Consider the following 14978-nt stretch of genomic DNA (forward strand, 5'->3'; position numbering starts at 1 on the left):
CGTCTGACAGGGTTAGCCAACACCTGTGTTCAATAAATAATGAAGACAGTCTTCCTGTGGCCAAACACTTTAACAAGAGTGGACATGACATAAAAAAGGACTTTTGTGTAACCGCCCTTCGGTTTTGCCACAATTTTAAAAACCGCCTAAACACTGAAACATGACTAATACTTAAATTTGGTTTGAATGAACAGGTATCTTTCACCTAACCACCCCCCCCCCCCTCCTCTCCCATACACCACGCCCCCACCCCTATACGGTGTCCAAGTGTCCTTTTCACCCGTCTTTTCTTTTGGATATTGTGACTTGTAGACAAGACGTGTTTTCACTGTCGAGCTAAGTCAAAAATTGTGTTACTGTTTGTCTTTTTCTGTCTAATCTGTAACCCCACTGTTGTGTGCTAACAAAGACCTTGGGTCGAAACGTCCATAGTATTTGTAACTGTCTTTAACTTGTGAGTTAACTAACACTATCTGTTTTATTATTAATAGTCTATGGCACTTAAACTTATTGCAACAGCATGGATGTTCTATGACTATATTTAAAACTTATTTATTGAAAGAGTTATGGTGCATAGACATTGTCACACAATTCTATTAATTATTTTTTATCAAGTGATAGAGGTTGTCAGAAGTTGCAGACAATCATAAAAAATTTTTTGTTAGGGAGTGGGTACTGAACTTTTGGATGTCATTTGTTGTGTGGCTGTAAATGACAATATCTGTTGAGCGTAAAATTAGCTGAATTAACCTGACTCCTAGGTTGTGGAATAAAAATATCTATACTAGTGTAGCTCTTCGTAGGTTTATCTCTAGCAGAAATGTAACTATTCCTCTTTTGTTTCCATTTTTTAGAAAATTGGCAGGCACAAAAAAATTGATAATTTTATGCTGATTGTAGTTTTTTTAAAGCGATTTATTTTACACCAATCTATTTTTTCTTTATGTTTTGTATTGACAGGGAAAATAAACCGGGACTGATCTCCCCTAAACTTTCTCGAATATTCTTATATAACACTACGTGGGATGGCAACTCGGAATATAGACATGATTTTTAATTACTTAAAATTTTTAAAAAGAGAATAGAATCTCGTAGAAAAAAGAATTGCGCACCAAGCGAACACCAAAACAAAATATGCATAATAGTTGGGGACTATTATTAGTACTTTACATGTTTTTGAGAAATCGGAAATAGCGTAAATTACTACTTCCGGTCAACGGAAATTACTCAAAATTTGATAGAAGGTAGAGAACTAGATCTTTTACTTACGTGTGAAATTTCATGTATCCATCTGAAATAGTACTCAAGTTATAGGCTTTTAAAAAATTCAAAGTAGAAAAAGTACCACTTCCGGTTATCGGAAATCGCTCAAAAGTTGATACGGATCTACGATTTTGATAAAATACTTATATATGAAATTTCATCAACCTAGCTGTAACGGTACTCAAGTTATCGTGTTTACAGACACACACACAAACATACACACAGACATACGGACAAGATAATCTCGAATTTTTTTTTTGCACGATTACAAGACTTTCCCTATACTTCGTATATACGAGAAAGTTGAAAAAGAGAAATAAATTTAAAGGACTATTTTATGTATGAATCAGAAATGTGCAAGGCATGCACTTTTTTCACCATCAATTATGTTTACTCAAGCTTTAAGGACACTTTTAGCTACATGTATCTTCATAACACAAAACTCATTTAAGTTTAATTTCTGCAAGAGCTGTAAAAGATATCTATTTCAATGTTATTTTGATTTTTAAAAATCACTATATTTATGCTAGGTTTTGAAATAAAATGATGTATGCCATCCTACTTATCAGGGTCTTAATCTAATTGTTTTGAAACTTATCTTTCACTTGTTCCAAAAAGTCTTTTTTTCTTAGTGAGGCAATTAAAAAGTTTATTGTAATATTATATTATGTGCCTTTTTTTATATTTACTTACATTTTTTATCTATAGGAATGTGGCACTTTGAAACATCCAGCAACAGATTTGAATGTAAGTGGGGTTGTTGTTGTTTTTTTGTCCTCACATTTTAGCATCCTTTTTGGGACAAGGAGGTTTACCAAATGTGAACAAAACAATTACACACATTAACAATACTAGAACTAAACTAAAAATAAAACTAGTTAACACAGGTCAATACATAAATTTACCCTACATTTACAATATAAGTAACATAAAGACATTTTTAGTCATCCTTTTATACATTCGCACTACTCACAAACAGTTCAGTCAGATATACAGCAACAGGCGGGGTATCAGCTCAGTTCGTCACACTATAAGACCTCAGTTCAAATGGTAATACAACAGTGCAGTGACATCTAGCGGACAGGTACAGAGACATTTGGCCAATAGGTACAGTTACATCTAGCTGACAAGTAGTGGCATTTGGCCTATTAGTACAGTGACATTTGGCCTTTTGGTACAGTGACATCTAGCTGACAAGTACAGTGACATTTGGCTGAAGCTCCAATGTGCTTACATCCTGCCTCCAACAGAAGATCATGTCTCTACTAACTCTCATTAACATGTCTTTTATATTTGACCTTGGGGAAACAATTCACAACACAATGGCATACTCAATACAAATCACTATCACACATGTGTACTAACCAAAGGTGTAACTAACCAAAATCACACACTTCTAAACACACAACTCACAATCTATTCTTAAAATAAATTGACACAAGGCAACATTAGTACATTTTTGCATAGATGTGAGTATATGTCAGTTACAGATGTGGTTTAACATTTTTTTATTGATTTGTACTTGTGAATTATTTCTTCATAGTGATTAGTGATGTATCAGTTGTTATATGATTTATTCTTAGAAAATATCAGCATATATCTGATGTTATAAATAATCAAGACAACTTTTAGAAAAGCATTGCACAAACCTAAGGTTAATTTTAGTTTAAGTGTAGGCCTTAATTATAATATTTTGTGGTCAAATGATAGAGCGTTTGATTGCTAACCCAAAAGTCTCTAGTTTGGATCACAGGCTTGAGTCTGTTGGACAACTTGGATCCACCCAGCTCTCATGGTAACTGAGCATAATGCTGACCACACAATCTCTTTATATGCTGAGCTCACTGAAACAGGTGAACTGTACTTGACCTGCCACATGGACAATAAGATTGAAAAGAGTACTTTACTTACTTTACCCCTACATTACCCCGGTCCTATAACTGCTGTAGGAAATTACTTCTGTCAACCAAGCATCATGAAGAGAAAAGGTATGGATAAGATGAATAATAGGAATATGATTTTAGTTAGGAGTAGGGTTAGGAATATGCAGATAAATATGGGGATAGATAGGTATAGGTATAACATGTATTCAAAAGTGGGTTTAAATATTATTGGAGATCCTGTACATATTTAACACTAAATGGGTACTGGTGCCTTTTTTACTTTCTTGTATACTTAGTATAGAGGAAGTATAGTATTTTAGTCATTTAAAAAAATCAAAATACAGTTTTCAACTACTCTCGACGTTTTACAACAGAATAACTTTTTTTCTTCTTTTTCTATTGAAATTTTATACATAAAGTATTTTATCAAATTTGTAGTTTTCTATGAACTATGTGATTTCTGATAACTCCTGATTTCTCAATATCCGAGTTCAAGTGGACAAAATTTCACATATTATATTAGCATTATATTGTATGCACATTTTTCTATAAATTTTTTTAAGATTTCCACTAACCTGAAGTGGGATTATAATAACTTTGTACTGTTTCAGTTAAGTAGATGAAATTTCACATAAATATATAAGATCTTATACTTGGATTACTTTCAATTTTTAAGTGACTTATAATATCTATTTATGGTTTCAAAAATACCTACAATTTAAGTTTGTTGGACGTTATTTCATAAATAAGCATTTACCCCACAGGATGCTTGCTTTACTTACCCTCCAGTTTCTCAAAAAATTCTGAATTTTATAATTACAAGTTTTTAAAATTTATTTTGATCTGTATATAGAAACTTGCTAGCTAAATTGCAAATGCTCCTACCGTACCGTTTTTTTTCCATACTTTTCTCGTAGCTCTAGACTTGATGACAATACATTGTGACAAAAAAACAACTTAGATGTTTAATTAGCTTTTTAAAAAATTGTTTGCTTTAATTTAGTGCCAATTTCTTTACTATGCGATTTTAAAAGTTAATAAAAAAACATTTTAAAACATTAATAAAGATACATTTCTATATAACTTTTGGAATTTAAGTGTTTTCCATCAACTTCAGAGCAATTTTGTTAACCGGAGAGTGTATTTTGCCCTATTGACGATTTCTCAAAAAACCTGCACAATTTGATAATGTTAAAGAATTTTTCACTGTATGTATTTTCTTAAAATGTGTGTGGTTTATTTACAATCTTCTATATTTCTATAGCATTTTTGCAGTGGAAGTACCGTCCCTCTTACTGTTGTATATAAAAGAATACAGTGGTACCTTGAGATATGAGTTTGATTTGTTCTGTAACATTACTCCTATGTAAAACAATTTTTCCCATAGAAATTAATTGAAATGCCACTAATTCATTATTTTTTATACATGTTTTTTAACGAGAAAAATGTATTTATACATGACAAATATTGTTTAATAACATAAAATGTATTTACTTTGAAAATAAGCCAACTTAGCTTATAGAAAATGTTGGTGGAGGTGTAGGTCTGATGTCTGAGTGTAGGGTTGGGGAGATAGACGTTGTAGCCTCACTTCTTTTAACTTACTCACTGATAATGCTAAGCTCATTTGATCTTTTCAATCTACTTACTTGTTACACTTTTGCCAAACTATACCCCTAAACTTAATGGAACTTGAACTTTATCGAACTCAATTGAACCTAAATGCTACTATTTAACGTTACTTTCAGTAATTTTCATAACTGCTTTTCACTTCACTGTTCGTCTTTGCTTTTTTCGCCATGCTTTCCTCAATAGCTCCTGTCTCAAAAATCTTGTATGTCATGGCACTTGTAAGTTGAGGTACCACTGTTTATGAGAAAATTTAGGGGAGATCACTCACACTTTATTTGTATAGTAGCCATAGAGTATGTTGTGTGTGTACAATATTTTGTGTAATAGTGTGCTATGAAGGTGTTTAAGGCTGTTTACTCTTAACTGTTACAATTCTGATCATTTATTTTAATTGTATCACACAGTGTTGTAGTTTGACAGGAAAGGAAAAGTAAGTAACAAGTGATGTGACTGTTTCTTATTGAGAACTAACATATTTGTTGAACAAACTGTGTAATTGAGGAATGGCAGACGACGTGTAGGTTAAATTTTAGAATCGAGTAAAAGTGTATGTTTTGCTGCTTTGAACGGAGATATGCATTACTGGGTTGTTTTTTTTTTAAATTTATTTTAACACACATACATATTTCAGTTAACATTAAAATCTAGATGTAAGTATAAATGGCTGGAGCGAATAGCCAATAAAGCTAATATATAATGTTAGAGGAAGTTGAAAAAAAAGTTTTTTTTAAATGTTCATGTACCAAGTTTAAGCTGCAATTATTAAAAAGAAATACAGTAATTACAAATTTGCAAATAAGTACCAATTTCCTGTGCAGATGTCAAACTAGTAGTACCACTGGTGAGGTTAATAAATACTTATTACAAAGTTTTCTTTTCATACATTACAATCCATTAGGTGAATGAAATATTCATCGTTTCTTGACCGCAGCATAAAAAGAGATGACCTGCCTTTACTTTCCCTAATATGAGTCAGTTACCCATCATTTTACAAACTCTGGTACCTAATTGTAATTTGTATAAAGTTATTGGTCTTTTTACAACCTTTCTAGTTGCAATATGTGTCAGCTGTCCAAAAATAGATCTGAGTTACCCTCCACTGGTTTTAATGCTGTCAAATAATTTCATCAAAATGTATCTTTTCTAGGATGAATGATTATGAATGCTTGTCAGAAAATAAACGGCCTAAATTAATCCAGGGGGCTTTTCTAAAAACTAAATGAGTTGACTAATCTTGTCAGCAATTATATAACTTTACTTGTGATATTGAAACATCTTTCATGGAAGTGTCAAAATGTGATTATGGAAGAATTTGCCAACCTTCTCCTTATTTTACTATATTTCTTGCAAATTTGTTTTTGTTAAGTAACTGGGAACTTAAGCAAATATATTTATACTTTTTACATTCATTACGACCTGAATTCTTTCTCTGCACAATTAAAATGCTTTTTCTGATATAGTTTCCTATTTTCTGAAGAAGAAAAAATACAAAATCATATTGATGATATATCAAATGTGTGTACAACTAATACAAGCCTTACAAAATTGAATATATATAGACTCTGGTATCTTCAATAATAAGCCACCAGTGTCACTTTACACTTCCTTCTGTCCTTCATCGGCATGGACACTTTGTCTCTGTTGTGCTTGGGGAGGTGGCTCTATCTGCACAGACACCAGGGGAAATGTGGTGTTAGATTACGCCACGGGTTGGTGGAGGAGGAAATCTGGGCGGACATCTGTGAAAGCATAGGCTTATTTTATTTTACTGTAGTTTTTCTGTGTATTGAGAGAATATATCCATATCCACACCAATGCAATGCTTACACAAGGACATCAGTCCCAGTGTTGCGCCATTTCTATTACCATAGCGAAGCACTGGTATAAGCTAGTTTTTACTAGAATATCTATAGACAATTTATGTTTATTTTCTATTTTGCATTTTAAAGCTTATTATTGTAAAGATTTTTATACTAGTTTTTTTTTCAGAGCTATCCATAATAAGCTTTAAAAGACCAAAAGTAAATAGTGACGTTGGTTAAATAATAAAGATATAACATATTATTGATTATTGTCCTGCACTTTTTTAGAAGCTGGTGTTGAAAAAGTTGATAATAACAACAGCCTGTGGTATGGGAATGATAATACTTCCAAGTATATGTTTTCCACCTGAAATAATAAACAGTAAGTACTTTTTTAGTCCTTTTTTGTTAAACACCAATAATCTATATAGGTATGACTCACTGAATGATTAAGTCTCTTCAATCACAGCGTGTTTCTGGGTATTTTTTGTATGCCAGTTATAAATAGACCAGACCACCCAGTTTTCAGTTTGAAACTATTGGCTGTACTGCACAACACAAATCAATATCCTATTATGCCCACCCCACCCTTGAGAGTCTTTTAACCCCAAATGAATCAGTATTCCTAGAAACTCATGCCCAAACCCTTTGGGACATCCAATAGGGGGGGGGGGGTATTTGATTTCTTTTTAAATCCAAAGGATAATGGGTTGTCTTGTATTATATGAAATGTTGTCCATTATCATGAAAAGATGACTTGGGGACTTACTTTTTTTTCCACAGCACCAGAATATTACAATATGACTTTTTTAAGTAGAATGCTTTATGTATTGGGTGTCATGACAATTGCAAAGCACAAATACTACTTTGCTTGGAAGCTGGGTAACTATTGCATTATGTTGTCTATAACTTAATAGTGGTTTGCTTTGACTTAATTCCATACTGATAATTTACTTTAAGAAGTTATGTTTTCTTCTATTCTTTCTTTTCTTCATTCTTAATTTTAGTGTTGGAAGGGATCCCCTTAAACGCAATTAAGTATGTGTCAAATGGTTATGCGCCATTGAGGCCATTGACTCAGATTTCAGCCTGCTTTTGTTTTTGGATTTGCTTCCATAGCCTTTGTCCTACCAAGAACAAATTACAAGGCAGCAGTTGTTTGATCTTGGAGTTCTCTCTCCTAGAAGAGTGGCTGTCCATCTTAGAAGAGTGGCTGTCCCCAGCTAACGAGCCTCATCTGCCCGAGGGTTCGAACTTGAGACTTTCCGGTTTAGCAACCATCAGTTTTACTGACTCGACCACGCCGACCCCTATTTGTTTTCTATTTCAAACATTTTATTTATTCAAGCTTGTTTCTGTAGGGAAACGAATTATTTTCATGATTGAAATGTGTTCAAATGAGTTGGTAATACATTTTCTAATCGTTTCAGCTGATGCTGTAAATAATGCTGCTGGTTTTGGGTTTAGTGCTTATGATTCACTGGGAAATCCCAAGTGGGATCTTACGGACAATGTTGATATTAGAGGTGTTGAGGTAATTCTTATTTTAGTTTAGATGTTTATCTTTCATTGTTAGTTAAGCCCAGGCTCTAAATATTTTTCCTAGCCATTATGGCCAAGCAAAGTAAAATAACGCTTTTAAAAAAATTGTTGCTTCGAATAAATAATTAAAAATCCATGTGCCTTAGAAAATTAAAGCAAATTGTAATTCTCAAAGAAAGACAGATGTAGATTATTGTGCATTACTTTTAATTACTGTGCAAGTAAACATTTTAGTTTAAAAAGTAATAGATTTTGGTGTCACCCCCTCTTTTGTCATTGATTGACTTATCTGTTATTCAAAATACTCAGCAAGCCTTTAATTCTCTAAATTTTGCAGTAGGTGTCTCTCACACACACACACACACACACACACACACACACACACACGCCCTTTGGTGATAGTTTTAAAGTGTGTACAGTTAATAGTAAAGATGGTATCTATAGTCAGTTATTAATACAGGTGGATTAACTCTGATTAATCATTAATTGAACTGGCAAAAAGCATTTTTTGCATATATTTTGCAAATTTCCACCATGGTGTCACCCCCACCCCCTTGCCTTGCAACACCCCTGTCTATAATTTCTTTTCATCTACACACACATGGGCAGTACTGTTGTTATTCTTCAAAGATAATTCAAAAGCTCTCAAGTCTATCACAGACTACAGAACAGGTCACCAGTGCACTACTTGATAGTTATGATGGAATGATTCCTACATTTCAAATAAAATAGAAGAGTTTGAATTCATGGAGATATTTTATTTTTTGAATTTCTTGCTGGATAAATTTCACTAGTCTAGTCGATCACACATTTATCTTAACAACAACACAAGATAAATTATGTTATGATTTAAATAGAAAGTGACAAACAAAGCAGTTTATCTTTTGATGTGTTCAGTGAACTTGCTCAGTCAAAGGAAGAGAACATATTTTAGTTTAATTTAATCCTTATTACATTTTTCAAGAGATGAGGCTGTGGGTAGTAAATTTGAAGAGACCTTTTTGATTATTTAATACCAGAATTAGTATTTTTTAGTTTGTTATTAATAAAAATAATTTTACAGTCTTTATACTCCTTAATAGTATTTAACTTGAACCTTCTAGGTACCCAAAAATCAATCACTGACATTGTATCTAGACTTACAATGAACCCATATAAAAAACCGTTATAGTGCCTTATCAAGTCAAAATAAGGCATTGGATCTAAGCTAGATTGTTAAGTTATCCAAAGCACTAATGTATAGCGTTTAAGAGGTAAAGACTATTCTAATAATTTAGGCCATTTACCCAGTCATTGTATACCAGTTCTTGCTCATGAACTTTGAAAATTTTATATCATATTGTAAATAGATAAGTGACGGAGTGGTCTAGCGGTAAAGAGCTGGACTGCTAACCCGTAAGTCTCGAGTTCGAATCCAGGTTCAAGTCAGTAGACTGTCCCTGAGTCCACCCAACTCTGATGGGTACCTAACTCACGTTAGGGAAAGTAAAGGCGGCTGGGCATAGTGCTGACCACACTATCTCTTCATATGCCAAGGTCACAGAAACAAGTGAACTCTACTTCACTTGCCCCATAGACAGTCAGGTTTGAAAGGGAAACTTTAACTTTACTTTTAAATACATGTTTAGCATTTATTATTTAATTTACGTTTTCTGTCAAAATGAATTATATTTTGTGAACTATTTTACAGCTTTCTACTAGCCTTAAAATTAATATTGAAAGCTGGAACAAAAAAACAACTATATGGCTGCGACGTGTAGTTTATGATCGGGCACCTTTTGCTAACACACTTGCAGTGTTTGCTTGCAGTGCTTTTTGGCATGGATTTTATCCAGGATACTATGTAACATTTGGTACTGGAGCATTGATGACAGTTGCTGCTAGACAGGTAGAAAATGTGTGTGTATATATAATATATATATATATATATATATATATATATATATATATATATATATATATATATATATATATATATATATATATATGTCCTTTATGTATTACTATACCTTTCATCCCATCGGCACGAAACTTTGGGATGCCGCTCCGGGAGGGTGCGGTTTTTTTTCTCAATATACAGTTTGGCGGCAAGAGTTTCCAGAGTGGCTTTTAGTGGGTCAGGGGTACTACTTGATTCAGCAGTAAAAATGCACCAGGCAATTACTAAGTAGTAAAAACCAATGGCTCCCAAGAGCAGTCCGCTATGTCCCTGACAACTTGGCGGCAGCTTAAGTGTGTTCTAACTCAATATTTTGGAGGGTATTTAATATACACTCAAGGCTTTCACACAGCAGCCCTGGGGTGTCTGGGCAGTAGTATGGACAAACTCGCACCCCAACAACTATGATCCAAGAAATATGGCAATCTTTGTTTATATTTAGATAACTCTGTTATAGAAAACAATGTAAGAGTGAAAGTACAAGATTGTTAATGAAATCCTTTTGAAACATTGTTGCATCATCCTTTCTTTTGATACTGCAGCAAAGCTTGGGGGTCAGGCACGCTAGTGTAAATTTGGAATAACAATAGATTTCCGCCCCTTCATGATAAAATACTGCCAACACTAGTTCTTTCTAAAGAAAAAATTAGATTTCTGCCAGAACAGTTACTGAGTTCACACATCTGAAATATTTGTTAATTTTCTTATTTCTATTCATGAGGACTGCAGACCAAGTGTTTAAGTAGTGTAAATAAAAGTACTGATGTGTAATAACCACTTCTATTTTTATGTATAATTTTATTTTGCAGGTTCGCCGACATATTCGTCCATGGTTTCAACAATCCCAAACTCATATCTTTGTGTATGAAGCAATTACTTTTATTGCAACTCGATTAGCCAACTGCTACATTTGCTTCCCTTTTCTGGTTTTGGAGTTCTATGCATGCTTTAATATGTATAGGTAAGGCTGATGTAAAATAATTAAGTTAAATATTATTTTTATGCAATTTTATTCATAGTGCAGGTTGGTATTGCTCTGAATATCAAGCTGACAAAAAATTTCCCCTTGAACTAAGCAAATTATAATTCTGGATTTGAATTGATTGTAATGCTCAATCTAAATGGTTTTAATAATCTGCATCTTTTCATGATCTTAAACCTATTTTAAACGTTCAAAAATTTAAATCCTCCGAGCTGGATTTATTTTTTAAATCAGATGTTTGAGAGAATGAAAATACTGAGTATTTAGTTTTATCTCAAGCTATTAAAAAAAAAATTTCTAGCAACAAATACAAAACTTAATTACTTATCCTCTACTATTTTATAAAAAGAAGTTTAGAATGAATTTTGAATTTTTCTTTAAACACTTTTTTTTGTTTACATTAAAAATGAAAAACACTATATAGTTTACTGTTTTCCCCAATATAAAAATGTATTTTTTTGCTTCCATTTGATTGATTTAGTCAAAATAAAACTTCAGCAATTTATAAAGACATTTAAGATTTTCAGTTTCAGCCTGAAATTGCAAGTTAACAGTTTTTAGTCATAACAAACAATCTTTTTATCTAGATATTTAATTATAAAAATTTTCTCCCCAGATCCCTTTACTTCTACTACCACATTGCCACCAGTTTGAGTTTTCTGTTCTTTTCATTCTCCCTGGATCTAAACAAAAAAGGAATAATAAAAAGAAATGACTCTACAAACTATATAAATAAACCAAACCATGTGATTTCATCAAAAAGTACAAGTTTAACTGAATCAAAACAAAGTAATAGTTCAATTGGAAGTGATGTAAAGAGTGAATAAATGTAAAAAAGAATGTTTCTTTTAAAAGCTGCAATGTTAAATGCATTTATCATTTTTTTTAAGTTACACAATGACTTGTGTTTTTATTAAAGGTTTGTTTTAAGATTTTAAAGATAGATTTTAAAAACATTACGGGTAACTAACTTTTAGAAATGAGGTTTGTCATTGTTAGATAAACCCAGACTAGTTGTTCTTTATAAAAAAAATTAATTAAAAAACATTTTGCACACACATACATACCCTAACACATGGGTTCCCAAACTTTTTTGCCGGGGACCCCCTTTTATAAAATGTATGTGACCCGCTACCCCCATAGAATTTGTAAGGAACTTCATAAACAACAAAAAGTTTTCTAATATAATTTTAATTTAAATTATTTTTGATAACTATTTTAATGCTATTGATGAAATTACATGCTATTTACTAGCCTCAAAATTCATGTTGACAAAAGAACTCCATTTCCTTTTTGGTGTGTTCTGAAACACTTTTCTCATAGACTCATGACTGAGAACAACTTTGCACAGTATACTTTGTGGCTTCTCTATTCAATTATTAGAATTTAGTGTTTGGTTTAGTCTACCAGTTGGCGATACCCCCCCCCCCCCCCTAGAAAGCCCTTCGTGACCCCGTTTGGGAATGCATGCCCTAACATAATTAACTGCAATCTGCAGTGTTACATTGTTTAAAATACTATTTCTGGACATAAAATATTATCTGAAGTGTTATACATTTTTATGTTTTATTAAACAGTTGCCTACTACAGACATGAAATAAGTTGCACTGGATATTTTGTAAACCAGATTATCATCTTGTATTTTTTTTATTTTAAAGCAAATGATTTGGTGTGTAGATTATTCTAATGCATATTTAAGTTAGTATAGCTTTCACTAATAGATTAATACCACAATAAGGGATTGTGCACATATTATACAACACAAACTTTTTTTCATATATTGACCCACCTTCTACTTCTACCCAATTTGATTTTACAAAACCTTTCACGCTGGTTGCTGTTTGTGGGGATTGCACTCCAATAATGGTTCCACGAAGGAGAAACACTAAAGCTGCTTGGTAGATGTATAGCTATTTTTTATTTCCACAAGTAACACACAAACATACCACATCCCTAAGATCTGTTTTCCCAGGCCTGGATTCCATCATATGAAAGTCTGTCATGGAGGGTATCTGTCCAGGTCACAACAATTTCCACAGATCACCACTTGTGTTGCAACATACAATCTTTACAGCAAAAACTGATCTTTATTTTTTTAATTATATGTCCATTAATTTTAGAGATAACAGTTTTTTATCATAACTAAAATAATTGCAAGTGTATACCCAGTGTCAACAAATTAATCCAACCATTCAAAATACAAGAAATTTCATACATTTAAGAATGAAGAAAATCCAATTTAAAGGCATATTGCTCTATGCTACTGGAAAAAAACAGTTTAATAAAACATTTGTGTTTTCTTATTTAATGTAAGTTTATAATAGGTGCACAATATCTAATCTTGTCTTCAGATGAATATACAATGAAGACTTTCAACTAACAGTAACAAATTATTATGATGTATGGTTTTGTCTGTCATAATTGATATGTGTGTAGAAGTGACAGTATAAATTATTGCTTTGAATCATGTTAGGATAATCTGTATAAAAATACGATTATCTTTTTTTTTATCACTTCATTGTATATTTTTTTTACATTGAAGATGGCATTGTTAAAAAATCAGAACTTACAAGAGCCATTGCCATACAAAAGAAACAAATCATCAGACCAGCATTAATTTTTTTTTTTTTTTGCATTACCCAGTGTTTAACTGTTATAACAATTAAAAAAAATTGTCATCAATTTTCATGACGGAAAGTCTTAGAAATTAATGTATGAAGATATTATAAAAACAAAAAGCCTCTGGTAATACTATGTTAATGTTAAGAAGAACCAGTAAATTATGAATAACAGTGATGTAATTGTATTAAATAATACAAAAGTACAATGAAAATGTTTTGTCAGTTAGTTTAATTAAAATTAACCTGTGTTGGTTATTATGATGCATTTTAAATTTGTGAAGATTATAAAATATTTCATATTCATTATAATGCTGAAATAATTTTATTGTGCATAAAATATGTACAAAAATTGTATTACATTTAGATTTAATGAATTTGATGAACTTTTTTTTTTGTTAAATAGTTTGATGGTTATTCCTTATGTTAAGTAATAAAACTTTTGACATACAAATTTAGTCAGGTTTTATGCCCTTACTTGTTTGTGAACGTGGCTATGAATCTTTTAGGCAAGTGGGGGTCACTAGAAGCTGTTTACATTTAATTTTATGGGTTATGCTACATTTTTAATCAATTATTGCCAATTTAACCTAGTATTTTGTGGGGGGGGGGGGGGGATGTTTAGCAGACCAGTTCTATAAAACCTTTATTCGTTAAGACTTAAGGTTTCCGTTATTCTTTTTTAAAAATGTTACATACTAGCAGCATATACCAGGCGCAGTGACCAGAAAGATGCGCTACGGAAAAAAGGCGTACATAGATAAAAGCACAAACAGAAAAAAGCGCGCACAGAAAAAAAGCGCAAAGAGAAATTTTAGCACAAAGACCTATATGGACTAGATGACACATTTATACATGATTGTTAGGGCGACTATGAGAGGGTCGTGTTTCACCTGACTCGATCTACTACCATTTAAAGAATACCACTACCATGAGCATTCACATCACAACGATACACGCGATAATCGCTTGACACAATGGGCTATTATTTTCTTGTTCAATATTTATTCAACTACTATTCTTGTTTAAATAAACATAAAACTATCCTTGATCGGCATTACACTGAGTATCTCTTACATTCTCCCTAGTACGAACTCCTTAGCTTGCATACCATAACAACCCGTTCCTATAGCAAAACCCCTCTCTTTCATCCGCATCATCAAAACGCATTGGTTATAACTCGCACCAACATTCATTCGCACAAAAATACCCTGATAAAACACACATCATAATGATGTATTTAATCTTATTTCATCATGACGCACCTACCTACCTACATACATACCTACATACATAGATACATACCTAACTACCTAC

The 14978-nt window shown here is 32.3% G+C and overlaps 1 protein-coding gene across 5 annotated transcripts in view; it reads left to right on the forward strand.

Moving 5' to 3' along the window:
- The window catches only part of LOC131948614 (lysophospholipid acyltransferase 2), a 40467-nt gene extending 26348 nt beyond the window's left edge, over positions 1-14119 (forward strand). For all 5 annotated transcript variants that reach the window (XM_059310216.1, XM_059310219.1, XM_059310217.1 and 2 more), the window contains 7 exons: positions 1972-2010; positions 6869-6962; positions 7364-7462; positions 8011-8114; positions 9813-10010; positions 10871-11022; positions 11660-14119. In XM_059310216.1, coding sequence (XP_059166199.1) covers positions 1972-2010; positions 6869-6962; positions 7364-7462; positions 8011-8114; positions 9813-10010; positions 10871-11022; positions 11660-11870 — 897 coding nt within the window. In that variant the 3' untranslated portion in view covers positions 11871-14119. The remainder of the gene's footprint in view (positions 1-1971; positions 2011-6868; positions 6963-7363; positions 7463-8010; positions 8115-9812; positions 10011-10870; positions 11023-11659) is intronic.
- The last annotated feature ends 859 nt before the right edge of the window (positions 14120-14978 follow it).

Source organism: Physella acuta, unplaced genomic scaffold (assembly GCF_028476545.2).
Source record: "Physella acuta isolate Inbredline_101_S28 unplaced genomic scaffold, ASM2847654v3 ptg000652l, whole genome shotgun sequence".
NCBI lineage: Eukaryota > Metazoa > Mollusca > Gastropoda > Physidae > Physella > Physella acuta.